We start from the raw sequence: 13,354 nt of genomic DNA, 5'->3' as shown, positions 1-13,354 counted from the left end.
AAGCTGGTCATGATTCATAACCAGCTCTACGTGATATACAGAAACTGGGCAGGAACTAGGATGGAGGGCAGTAGGATCCTTCCAGTGCTTTTTTGTTTTGTTTTGTCTCTTTTGACTAAGCAGTGGGGTTAAGTGACTTGCCCAGTGTCACACAGCTAGTGAATGTTCTGTGTCTGAGTCCGAATTTGCACTTGGGTCCTCCTGACTCCAGGGCATTGCTGTATTCACTGCACCACCTAGCTGCCCCTCCAATGATTTTTTTGAATAAAGAGCAACATTGATTTCTAGAATTGTTACTTCACAAAGGGACTGAAGGTACAAGAAGGGACCTTGTCTGTCTGTGAGGAAGAGATGAGTCTGGAAATAATGAATAAAAGGGAACCTGAGAAAGACTGAAATCATGTTAGATTTTCATTTTACTGAATTATGGTTTTTTTCTCTTCACTTTTGGGGAATAAAAGCAGGCCAAAAAAAGCAGGCAATGGGCTTAGAAGTAGAAGTTAGAACTTATGTGGTAAGCTTATCTTAAGCAGAAATAGGATATAGAAAAAGAATACTGGATCTGAAAGGAAGGAGACCCAGGTTCCTATCCTAGCTCTAATACTTTTGAGCTTTGTGACCTTGGACAAATCCTTTAAGGTCTCTGAGCCTGTTTATTCACCAGTAAAGTGGGAATAATAATTCTTGTACAATCTCTCTAGGAATTATTGTGAGTAAAACATATTGCAGATCTTAAATATAAGCTGTCACCTGCAGAGTAACAGTCAGAGGACACGTCATATCACATAGAGCATCCAGCCAGTGTGAAACCTTGCCTATTTACACTCTTGGTATTATTGCCGCTACCCTTTTTCTCAGTTTAACTTCTCTTGCCTAGAACTCCTTGTGCACAAAGATGTGGGTTTCCAATTGTTCTTTTACCTTTGTGGCTCAGAAATAAACACATAACCCATCTTAATTTTTCTAAGAGCTCTTCACTCCTAGTAACCAACTAAAGGGAACCATACTGGAGATTTAAAATAACAAAAGGGGAAAGCTACAAGATATCTTAAAAGCTAAACCTGCCTTAAAGATCTGTATGAACTGATGCAGAATGAAATTAGCAGAATCAAACAAAATACATGATTACTATTGCAATATAAATTTTTAAATAACTATAGAGAACTCAAATACAGTGTGGCCCCAGAAAGCAGATAATGAAATATTATAACTCCTCCCATTGGCAGAGAGGTGAAGGGCTGCTAACACATAATTTATATTACATCTATTTTTAGACAAAGTCACTTCAGTTTTTTCTTAATTGTTCTACCTTGTAAAGGTAAAGTTTGGCTCAATTTCCCAAGGTGGGACAGAAGTTGGAAAGAGGGTATATACATGAACATCTACAAATAACAGTAATATAAAAACAAAAAACATCATTAAAACGTATTTTAAAAACTTTTTAAGGTTACCTCTGGGTTAAATGAAAGATGTAAATGGAGCTAGGCTTAGTCTTTGGATCCCTTGTATTTCCTCTGACTCATTTTTTTCCTACTAACTACCTTGTTCCTAGAGTCAACTGTACCCAAAGCTTCTAGCTTTTTTACTTCTAGGATTTGGGCCCTTGGGTCTCCCTATTCCTTTGCATATATAGAAGCATCTCTTCCTCCAGTCTATCCCTTTAAACTCTGCAGGCTCCTGAGTTGAACAATAATTTATTAGAAGTTAATGGTGGTTCATTCATTTGCACAGAGAACTAAAGAATATTCATTAAAATCTCAAAAGGAAACCTTGACTGGCATTTCTATTCCCCAGAGTCCACTAATTCATATAACTAAGTTACCTTAGATCATTTCCTTTTCAGATACCCCAAGAAAACATTCCCCCAAACATTGGGCTCCCAGCATCCCAGGAAAATCAATATGAATGAATAAGGTAATTGAGAAGAATATTAAAATAAAAAATAGTAAAATGTAGCTCAACAACACTGACTGCAGTGCCACTGAACATCTCTCCCATATTACCATGGAAACACGTATGATAACCTACTGGCCCCTAATCTTCCATCTCCCACAGCCCATTTTGGGGAAAAGAACAGAAATCTCTTAAGGTGGGAATTGGTTTGGGGGGAGTGTTTTGTTTCCTATGGCTTGGGATTGTGGGATTATAAATCAATTTATTGGTTATATAGAAAGACCCTTTGACATTCAACATTTAAGATTGACATTCAAGATTGCCATTGCTTTGTTCTCTTGAGAGGTTAGGCCTGCCTCATTCCACAGTGCCTAATGGCTTTGTTTAGAATTAGCATTATTTCATTGTTGGGTTTTTTTTAAATGCATTTTAAGGCTTTTCTTTCTCTTTGCCTTTTTCCTCCGGTTACTCCTATTGTATATAGCAGGCTTTAGTCTCTCATATCCTCAGATGTTCCAAAAAGAGATGAAGATTGGCCATTTTCCTCAGAAAATATGAGGGTCTTCACAGATACGGTTTTTGTAACCATGTACTCTGTTGGCCTTTTTGGCTCTGAGAGTAGAGAATCTACTTTATAACATTTGAAAGTTAGTTCTGCTATTGTTTCAATTTTAATTGTTTCATGCTTCTAAGATATTTAACCTTTCAGTTACTCTTTAGTTTGATTTTACTGTCATTTTCAGTACCTCTTTGTCTTAAGTATGTCTTAAGCATATCTTTTCTTATTTGCTATTTCCTTTGCTCTCTTTACAGATTATATGCAGTTGGGGGTCGTGATGGAAGTTCTTGTCTCAAATCTGTAGAATGCTTTGACCCCCATACTAATAAATGGACACTTTGTGCACAAATGTCAAAAAGAAGAGGTGGAGTCGGAGTAACTACCTGGAATGGATTATTGTATGCTATTGGAGGACATGATGCGCCAGCATCCAACTTGACTTCCAGACTGTCAGACTGTGTTGAAAGGTAGCATGCACAAGGTGTAGCACTGAAGCTGTATGAACCTCTGGTTGTTTGTTGTTTTGAATGAAGGAAGGAAGGAATGCAAAAGCGTTTATTATAGATTCACTGTATACTATTATGCTAGGTGTTGCAGATGAAGATAACAAGCAAGATGGTCTCTGTTCTCAAGAAGCTCACATTCCAATGGGGGAAACTACACCCCGAGAAAAAGGTTTCAGCACAAGTGAAATAGAAAGGCTCTGTAGTCCTTAGGGTACGGTGGTATGTTTCTACTAAAGAAACCATGGTTCTAGTATTGAACCATTTAATAGTGCCATGGACTTTGATCAAAAAGAACTTTCTTTTCTGGGTCATCAGTAACTGTGGCTTGCCAAGGACACAGCAACTATAGCACCTGCAGAAACGATTGCCAGGTTGTATCTCCATAGGAATTGCTTCTTTGGATGATGGCTAGAGTCTGGGCTGTATGCAGGGATGGTGGTCAGGGGAACAGTGGCAGTTGATCTGAAGGTGGTATTGGTGGTGGCCAGGATGGTTGACCCCTTCTTTCCTTTCAAACCCCTCTTTGAGATACACCCTGAAGTTAGAGGTATTTTTGCTTAGGGCCAATCCTTCCCTGAATCTGATCTCCCTCTTATTCTCTATCTCATTCTCTTTTCCTTCTGTTTCCCTGTTGAGTAAAATATATTTCTGCCCGCCACTGAGGGTATGTATTCTCCCTGCCTTTATTTAACAAGTTCAGATGAAAATGAGGTTCAGGTGTTGCCAATCTCCCCTACCCCCTACCTCCTTTATTGTATAATCTTCTGGTACAGCCCAATTATATATGATAAATTCCTCAATCTTTCCTCCCCTTTGTATTTATCTTCCTTTTTCTTTGTTCTTTTAAGATCATCAAATATAACAAAACTATTCCCATGCCCTCTTATTTGACTCCTTCCATGACCCTAAGTGAAATTAAGGTTCTGTGGGGGATACTTGTATCATTACTCAGAATGTAAACACTTTGCCCTGTTTAGTCCCTTTCAATTGATTGTATTTTATTAAGTATTTCTTGACTTCTGTAAAGTTCCTACTCAGCTCTGGTTTTCAGGAATACTTAGAAGTAGCCTATTTCATTAGAGTTTCATTTTTCATCCTGTAGGATTATATTCCTTTTTGCTAGGTAAGTTAGTTTCCATTGCAAGCCTATATCTTTTGCCCTTTAGGATATTGTATTCAAAGCTCTCTGCTCCCTCTATAATGGTGGCTGCTAAATCCTATGTGATCCTGACTTTAGCTCCTCAATATTTGAATTCTTTCTGTTTGTTAAAAGTATGAGCTTATCTTTTGTGTATGGTATGAGGTGTTGGTCTAAACTAAACCTCCTGTACGGTGTTTGTTTGCTTCTACTGATTAACCTCACTTTTTTTAAACTAGTACCAAATCATTTTAATTATTACTCTTTTATACTTCAGTGTGAGCTCTAATAATAGTAATAATAGCTAACATTTATAAAGTGCTTACTGTGTGTCAGGCACTATGCTAAGCACTTCACAATTTTAATCTCATTTGGTTCATTCTCACAACAACCCTGCAAGGCTGGTGCTATTAGTATTCCCATTTACAGATGAGCAAACAGAGGTTAAATGTCTTATCCAGAAACATACAGCTACTAAGTGTCTGAGTCCAGATTTGAATTGATAGACCCTATTCCTTCCCACTTTTTTCATTATTACTCTTGAAATTTTTGACTTTTTGTTCCTTTATATGAATTTGGTTATTTTTTTCTAGGTCTATAAAATATTCTTTTTAGGAGTTTGATACCACAGTGAATAAGTAAAATAATTTACATAGTGTAATCGTTTTTATTATATTTGCTTGACCTACCCATGAGCAATTAATGTTTGTCTAATTATTTAGGTCTTTATTTCTGCAAAGTGTTTTATAGCTGAATTGATATAGAAGCATTTTATACTTTTCATAGTTATTTTTTGAACTTTATTTTTTAATTAATTTATTTTTAGTTTTCAACAATCACTTCTGTAAGCTTTTGAGTTTTAAATTTTCTCCCCATCCATCCCTGCCTCCCTCCCCAAGATGGCATACAATCTGATATAGGCTCTACATATACATTCCTGTTAAACATATTTTCACATTAGTGATGTTGTAAAGAAGAATTAGAACCAATAGGAGGAACCACAAGAAAGAAGAAATGATACAAAACAGAAGGGAAAAAAAAGAGCAAATAGTATGCTTTGATCTGCATTCAAACTCCATAGTTCTTTCTCTGGATATGGATAGCATTTTCCATCATGAGACTTTTGGAGATGTCTTAGATCCTTGCATTGCTGAGAAGGGTTAGGTCTGTCAAAGTTAGTCATCACACAACGTGGCTGTTACTGTGTACAACGTTCCCCTGGTTCTGCCCACTTCACTTAGCATTAGTCCATACAAGTCTTTCCAGGTTTTTCTGAAGTCTGCCTGCTCATCATTTCTTATAGCACAATAGTATTCCATCACATTCATATACCACAACTTGTTCGGTCATTCCCCAGTTGATGGGCATCCCCTCAATTTCCAATTCTTTGCCACCACAAAAAGAGCTACTATAAATGTTTTTGTACATGGGGGTCCTTCTCCCATTTGTATGATCTCTTTGGGAAACAGCCCTAGAAGTGTTATTGCTGGGTCAAAGGGTATGCACTTTTTTGTAGCCCTTTGGGCATAGTTCCAAATTACTCTCCAGAATGCTTGGATCATTTCACAACTCCACCAACAATTTCATTAGTGTTCAATTTTCCCACATCTTCTCCAACATTTATCATTTACCTGTTTTGTCATGTTGGCCAATCTGATAGGTGTGATGTGGTACCTCAGAGTTGTTTTGATTTGCATTTCTCTAATCAATAGTGATTTAGGGCATTTTTTCGTATGACTACAGATGGCTTTAATTTCTTCATCTGAGAACTGCCTGTTCATATCCTTTGACCATTTATCAATTGGGAAATGACTTGTACTCTAATAAATTGACTTAGTTGTCTATATATTTTAGAATGAGGCCCTTATCAGAGACACTGGTTGTAAAAATTCTTTCCCAGTTTTCTGCTTCCTCCTAATCTTGGTTGCATTGGCTTTGTTTTGCAAAAACTTTTCAGTTTAATGTAATCAAAATTATCCATTTTGCATTTCATAATGTTCCCTATCTCTTGTTTGGTCATGAATTCTTCTGTTCTCCATAAATCTGACAGGTAAACTATTCCTTGCTCTCCCAGTTTGCTTATAGTATCAGCCTTTATATTTAAATCATGAACCCATTTTAACTTTATTTTGGTATATGGTATGAGATTTTGGTCTATGCCTAGTTTCTGCCATGCTCTTTTCCAGTTTTCCCAGCAGTTTTTGTCAAAGTGTGAGTTCTTATCCCAGAAGCTGGTGTCTTTGGGTTTATCAGACAGTATATTACTATCGTCATTGACTACTGTGTCTTGCTTACCTAACCTATTCCACTGATCCACCACTCATGTTTCTTAGCCAGTACCAAGTAGTTTTGATGATTGCTGCTTTATAGTACAATTTAAGATCTGGAATGGCTAGGCCATCTTCCCCTGCATTTCTTTTCATTAGCTCTCTTGATATTCTGGACCTTTTGTTATTCCAAATGAATCTTATTTTTTTCTAGCTCTATAAAATAATTTTTTGGTAGTTTGATTGGTATGGCACTGAAGGAGTAAATTAATTTAGGTAGAATTGTCATTTTTATTAAATTAGCTTGGCCTTACCCTTGAGCAACTGATGTTTTTCCAATTTTTTAGCTCTGACTTTATTTGTGTGAAAAATGCTTCGTAATTGTGTTCATATAGTTCCTGGGTTTGTTTTAGCAGGTAGGCTCCTAAATATTTTATAATATCTACAATAACTTTAAATGGAATTTCTCTTTCTATCTCTTGCTGTTGGGCTTTGTTGGTAATATATAGAAATGGCGATGATTTATGTGGGTTTATTTTATAGCCTGCAACTTTGCTAAAGTTGTTTATTATTTCAAGTAGTTTTTCACTTGATTCTCTAGGATTCTCTAAGTATATCACCTGCAAAGAGTGATAGCTTTATTTCTTCTTTGCCTATTCTAGTACCTTCACTTTCTTTTTCTTCTCTTATTGCTAAAGCTAACATCTCCAGTACCATATTGAACAACAGTGGTGATAATGGACATCTTTATTTCACCCCTGGAAATTTCACCCTGGAAATGCTTCTAGCTTATCCCCATTACATATGATACTTGCTGAAGATTTTAAGTAGATGTTACTTATCATTTTAAGGAAGACTCCATTTATTCCTATGCTCTCTCATCCTTTTCTGTCCTGTTTACCTTTTTATGCCTCTCTTGAGTCTTGTATTTAAAGATCAAATTTTCTATTGAGCTCTGGTCTTTTCATCAGGAAGGTTTGGAAGTCCCCTATTTCATTGAAATCCCTGAAAGATTATGCTCAGTTTCAGTGGGTGGTTGATTCTTGGTTGTAATCCAAGCCCCTTTACCTTATGGAATATCATATTCCATGCCCTATGGCCTTTTCATGTAGAAGCTGCAAGGTCTTGTGTGATCCGGACTGTGGTTCCATGATATTTAAAATTATTTCTTTCTGGCTGCTTACAGTATTTTCTCTTTGATCTGGTAATTTTTGAATTTGGCTACTATATTCCTTGGTGTTTTCAATCTGGGATCTCTTTCAAGAGGTGACTGGTGAATTCTTTCAATGACTATTTTACCCTCTGGTTCTAGGACCTCAGGGCAGTTTTCCTTGATGATTTCCGGAAAGATGCTGTCCAGGCTTTCTTTTTCATCATAGTTTCAAGGTAGACCAATGATTTTTAAATCGTCTCTCCTGGATCTGTTTTCCAGGCCAGTTGTTTTACCAATGAGGGATTTTATGTTTTTTTCTATTTTTTCATTCTTTTGTTTCTGTTTGACTGATTCTCATAGAGTCATTAGCTTCCACTTGCCCAATTCTAATTTTTAATGAATTGTTTTCTTATATTAGATTTTGTACCTCCTTTTCCATTTGACCCATTTTACTTTTTAAGAAGTTCTTCTCCTCAGTGAGTTTTTGTGCCTCCTTTTCCATTTGGCCAATTCTGCTTTTTCAGGAGTTTTTGTCATTGTACTTTTTTTCCAGTTGACAATTTTATTTTTTAGAGACTTGTTTTCTACAGTTAATTTTTGTCCTTCCTTTTCTAATCTATTGATTCTCTCTTGCATACCTCATTTCTTTTCCCAGTTTTTCTTCTACCTCTCTTATTTGACTTTTAAAATCCTTCTTGAACTATTCCAAGGCCTTTTGTACTTTGGAACAGTTCATGTTCCCCTTTGAGGTTTTGGATATGGGTATAGTGACAATATTGTCCTTTTCTGAATTTCTGCCTTGATCTTCCCTGTCCCCACAATAAGAATCTATGGTCATTGCACGTTTCTTTTTGCTCGTGGTGTTTGCTTATTTCCTGACCTTTAAAAAAATTGAGCTCTCCTGCTGGAGAGCAGGGGGCACTGACCCAAGCTTCTTGCTCTGGGAGCCCAGAGCCTGGTCACTGGCTTTGTGTGCTGGGGCCTCAGGTGCTGGCGGTTGGAGGCTGTAAGGTTCTGGCAGCTTACCTGGTATTGGGCTGGAATCAGCAAGACTGGAGCTCTAGGGGTAAGGGTGAGGCATCTGGCCCCTGGGGGATGCCTGCTTACCCAGGCCTTGTGCTCCTTTCTTTGGCTACTGCTCACCCAGGCCTTGCACAGGGATATTTTGCTGCTGGAGGATGTCTCTCCGCCTGGAGCTTTATCTCTTAGAGTTGTGCTTCCCAGAGTTTTGCTGAGGCACCAGGAGATTTGGCTGCCAGAGAACACCAGGGCACGTGCTGGTTTTCCAAGCAGGTGTCCCCTGCCCGTCCTGAGACACTTGGGGTCCTGGTGTTGGTGCTTGCATGCTCCACCACCCCAGGGTTCAGGATCTCCCCCTGGTATGCTGAGATGGGGTTCTTGCTAGCTTGCTGAGACACCTCCCATTCTGTACTGCACCTGCTCCCCCATAGTGAAAGGGGCCTTTCCCCTTAATCCCCCAAGCTTCCTAGGCTACAAGAGTGCTGCACTCCATCTTTTTGCTGGTTTTGCTGTTCCAGGATTTTTTCTGGGGCAATATTTTCTGGGCTTTCAGAGGTCAATAAGGGAAGGTAAGGGCAAGTTATCTCTTACTTTGCCATCTTAGCTCCTAGAAGTGGAACCCATAGTTATTTTTAATGATATTTCTCATTTAACTCCTTTTACTAGTTTTGTTGGTCATATATAATAATGCTGATTATGTATGTAGATTTGTCACATAGCCTATAACTTATTATTTGTTAAAATTAGCAAATAATACACAAATAATAAATTAATAGAATTGTTTCAATTAGTTTTAGTTGACTGAAGTTCTCTAATTAACACCATTATATCATATACAGAAGTAATTAATTTTGATTTCTCTTTGCCTATGCTCAATTCAGTTTTTTTTGTCTTATTGTTATTATGATAATAATAATGGGTATCCTTTTTTCCCTTGATTTTTTTTTTTGGAAAGCTCTCAACTTTCTCCATTACATATGTTTACTCTTAGATTTAATTTTTAAAAATTTCATATATTGAGGAAAATCCATTTAGTCTTATGATTTCTAGAGTTTTTAAAAGAAATGATTGTTACACTTTTAGCATCTGACAAAAAATCATGGTTATTATTTACATTATTAACACGTTTTATTATATTTTATCATCTTTCTTATACAGAACCAACCCTGTATTACTAATATAAATTGAACCCAATCATGATCTAATATATAATTGTAGCCAATTTGCTAATATTTTATTTTAAATATTTTTATTAATGTTCTTTAGAGATATTAGTCTTTTCTTTTCTTTCTCTGCTTTGTCTCTCCTTGGTCTAGTTATCAAAAACACATTTGTACCATAAAAAGAGATTGGCAGGGTGCCTTCTGTGAATGTTTATATTTATTAAATACTTGATTACTGTGTATTGTGTACCTAATCTAATCCACTGATCACTGTATTTCTTAGCGAGTAAGAGATTGTTTTGATGATTGCCACTTTGTAATATATGGTTTGAAATCTGGTACTGCTAGGCTGCCTCCCTTCACATTTTTTTTTCATTGATCCCCTTAATATTCTTGACCTTTTATCCTTCTGGATGAATTTTAGAATTTTTTCTAGATCTATAAAATAAATTTTGATAGTTTTATTGGTATTGCACTGAATAAGTAAATTAATTGAGATAGAATTGTCATTTTTATTATATTGACTCAACCTAATACCTTTATTCACCAGAAAGCTGAAGGCTATTAAAAATATTTTATAGGAAATCCTGAAAAAAAAAATGTGTGCTACAAATAAAAAGAATCAAATATTGAGATCTGGCATACTGGGGGGGAAAATGTAGGAATATATAATAAAGGCAATGTTTTTTAAATGGAAATTTGCCCAATCAAATGAAAGGAAGCCCCAAAAGTAAGTTAGAAATTAGGTCAGCCAAAAAGTCATTCAGGATGTAGCTTATAGGTTACTACAAAATCAATCATAAAGGAGTCTTTTAAATTTCAAAGACATGCCAGCCAAAGAGTGGGATCACCTAGTAATCATTGTCAAAAGAGAATTAACAAAGAATCAATGAATTATGTCCATTGGTCTTATTAAGAGAAATTCCCATTCCCAAATCACCAGGATCAGATGGCACTCAAGGGTTTTAAAGGAACTCAAACACGAATTTGCATAAACACACACCTGTTAGCCAAACTGTGTAACCTGTTAAACCAGCCACTATGCCAGAGGCCCAGCAAATTGTCAGTGGAAAGCCACCCACAAGAAGCATTCCAGAAGAGACCCTAGGCCTAGTTAATCATAATAAAGAACAAAATCGTTGAGCATTCAAGCAAGTTTAACATACTCCAGAGAAAACATGATTCCATAAAGAAGAAATAACTTTATTAATAATCTTATGAACAAGGGATAATAACCAATGGCTACAATTTATTTTCACACTGGAGTTTCACACTAAAAAGTCTTTTTTAAATTGAGTTGCCAGAAAACTAGGAGGACTACTTTTTAATGGATAAGGAATTATCTTACATACAATAAACAAAGGGTAAAGGATATACTAGGTGCTAGCCTAGATGAAGAACTATTAAAAATGGATACATTCAGGGGATAGGTGCTCAGATCAGTCTTAGTTAACATTTTAAAAATAAATTATATAGAAGCCTGACAGTACCTTGGCACAGAGCAGTTAAAAATACTTATTGCCTTGGCTTGGACATACATAAAGAGATGTATAGATTTGCAGGTGATATCACTTACTTTCTTCTGGGCAAAATCTCATGACACGCTATAACTGACCAAGAAAGTGACAGATGAGCTTCATTATAAGTAGTGTATGATCATGTATTAAGCAAAAGTAATCTGGACTATAATTAAAAGGTGGTAAGTTCTGAGATTGTCATTATAATGGGTCTATTGAAATACTATAGTCAAGAAAGTCAAGCCAATACTGTGTTGAAGGCATTAGGAGAATATCAAAAATGAAACAGAAAACATTATTCTACCATTATGTAAAAATGGGGTTTATTTATACCCAGAATACTGCATATAATTTAGCTTTACTTACATATATTAAAAATACTTTGAGGACGATAGGATAGCAAATACATTTTTTAAACATTTTTTATTCTTCGTAAGAAGATTCTCCAATTCTTAGATTTCCAATAAATTTCATGAGATCCTGATTTTTACATTTAATGTTTAGGGGATGGTATAAGAGAACTAATATTACAATTATTTTTCAGATATGATCCCAAAACTGATATGTGGACTGCAGTTGCATCTATGAGCATTAGTAGAGATGCAGTTGGAGTATGTTTACTTGGCGACAAATTGTATGCAGTTGGAGGATATGATGGACAAACTTACCTTAATACAGTGGAGGCCTATGATCCTCAAACAAATGAATGGACACAGGTATGCTATTTAATTTCTTTCTTTGATCCTAGTTATATTTTTATTAAAATGATTCATAATTTCTCATCTTCACCTATTATTGTAATTAGATTTATATATTATAATATATATACAGTTTATTTGAATCATAGACTTGTTAGGAGTTAGAGTTGGTCTTTTCTGGTGGCAAAGAATTGGAAAGTAAGGGAATGCCCATCAATTGGGAAATGGCTGAACAAGTTGTGGTATCTAATTGTGATGGAATACTATTTTGCTATAAGAAATGATGAGCAGGATAGCTTCAGAAAAACCTGGGAAGACTCATACAAACTAAAGTGAAGTGAGCAGAATCAGAAGATTTTACACAGTACAAGCAATATTGTAACAATAATCAGCTGTGAAAGACTTAGTTACTCTAATCAGTACAGTGGTCCAAGACAATTCTGAAGAACTTAGGATGAAAATGCTATCTACCCTCCAGAGGGAGAACTGATGAAGTCTGAGTGAAGATTGAAGCATACTTTTTACTTTATTCTTCTTGGGGTTTTGGGGGGAGTAGTCTATGTTTTAAAGCATGACTAATATAGAAATATGTTTTGCATGACTACACTAACCCAATACCAAATTGCTTACCTTATCATTGAGGGTGGTGGGGAGAGAAAGAGAGAATTTGGAACTCAGAATTTCAAAAACCAGTATTTAAAAATGTTTTTACATGTAACTGGGGGAAAATAAAATGTTAAATAAATACTTTAAAGAATTTTTTTTTAAAAAAGGAATTATTGCTGGTAGGAACTCTAGAGATAATTTACTCCAGTCTCCTCATTTCCTATATATGGAAACAGACCTCCATAGATCAAGTGACTTGCCTCAGATTACAGAGACAGAAAATGTAGCAGGGCTAGAAGTCAAACCTATGTTCTCCACCTGCAAATCCATTACATCTTAAGAGCACATATTAAACAGATCAAAAACCTACAAAAAATGCTTTTGGAACAAGCAGACATCACTTCATTGAGCAATAGTAAAGGCTGATAAGAGGTATATACCATTGGGTTTGTTAAATACAATTAAAAGTGATTTACTTTGGGGGCAGCTAGGTGGCACAGTGGATAGAGCTCTGGGCTTGGAGATACTTATTAGCTGTATGACCCCAGACAAGTCACTTAACTCTGATTGCCTAACCAAAAAGCAAAACAAAAAAAAAATTGATTTACCTCCAAATAGAACTAAGTTCCAGTAATAGAATCAAAAAGCCCCTTTATGATTAACATCCATATAAACTCAGCCAACAATGTGTTGGCAATGCAATATTGAAGAAACAGATGAGTTGTGGATTTATTGCCAAAAAAAGAGCTTTATGATAGCACTTCAAGACCATGTTATTGCCAATAAATGTTACAAAAGGTTTATCTTTAGAGGCCACATAATGACTAACGTAAA

The 13,354-nt window shown here is 36.0% G+C and overlaps 1 protein-coding gene across 5 annotated transcripts in view; it reads left to right on the top strand.

The window, feature by feature from the left end:
- KLHL5 (kelch like family member 5) overlaps nucleotides 1–13,354 on the top strand; it is a 124,492-nt gene that overhangs the window by 106,425 nt on the left and 4,713 nt on the right. For 2 of the 5 annotated variants that reach the window (XM_020991707.2, XM_020991650.2), the window contains exons 9-10: nucleotides 2,707–2,919; nucleotides 11,761–11,932. In XM_020991707.2, coding sequence (XP_020847366.1) covers nucleotides 2,707–2,919; nucleotides 11,761–11,932 — 385 coding nt within the window. Of the gene's footprint in view, nucleotides 1–1,843; nucleotides 1,915–2,706; nucleotides 2,934–11,760; nucleotides 11,933–13,354 lie in introns of those variants that run through there. The other 3 variants (XM_020991658.2, XM_020991683.2, XM_078148606.1) reach the window with 3 other exon arrangements.

Source organism: Phascolarctos cinereus, unplaced genomic scaffold, assembly GCF_003287225.1.
Source record: "Phascolarctos cinereus isolate Bilbo 61053 unplaced genomic scaffold, phaCin_HiC Scaffold_9;HRSCAF=440, whole genome shotgun sequence".
NCBI lineage: Eukaryota > Metazoa > Chordata > Mammalia > Diprotodontia > Phascolarctidae > Phascolarctos > Phascolarctos cinereus.
Note: the sequence above shows the minus strand (reverse complement) of the source record. Positions and strands in the feature narration are given on the sequence as shown.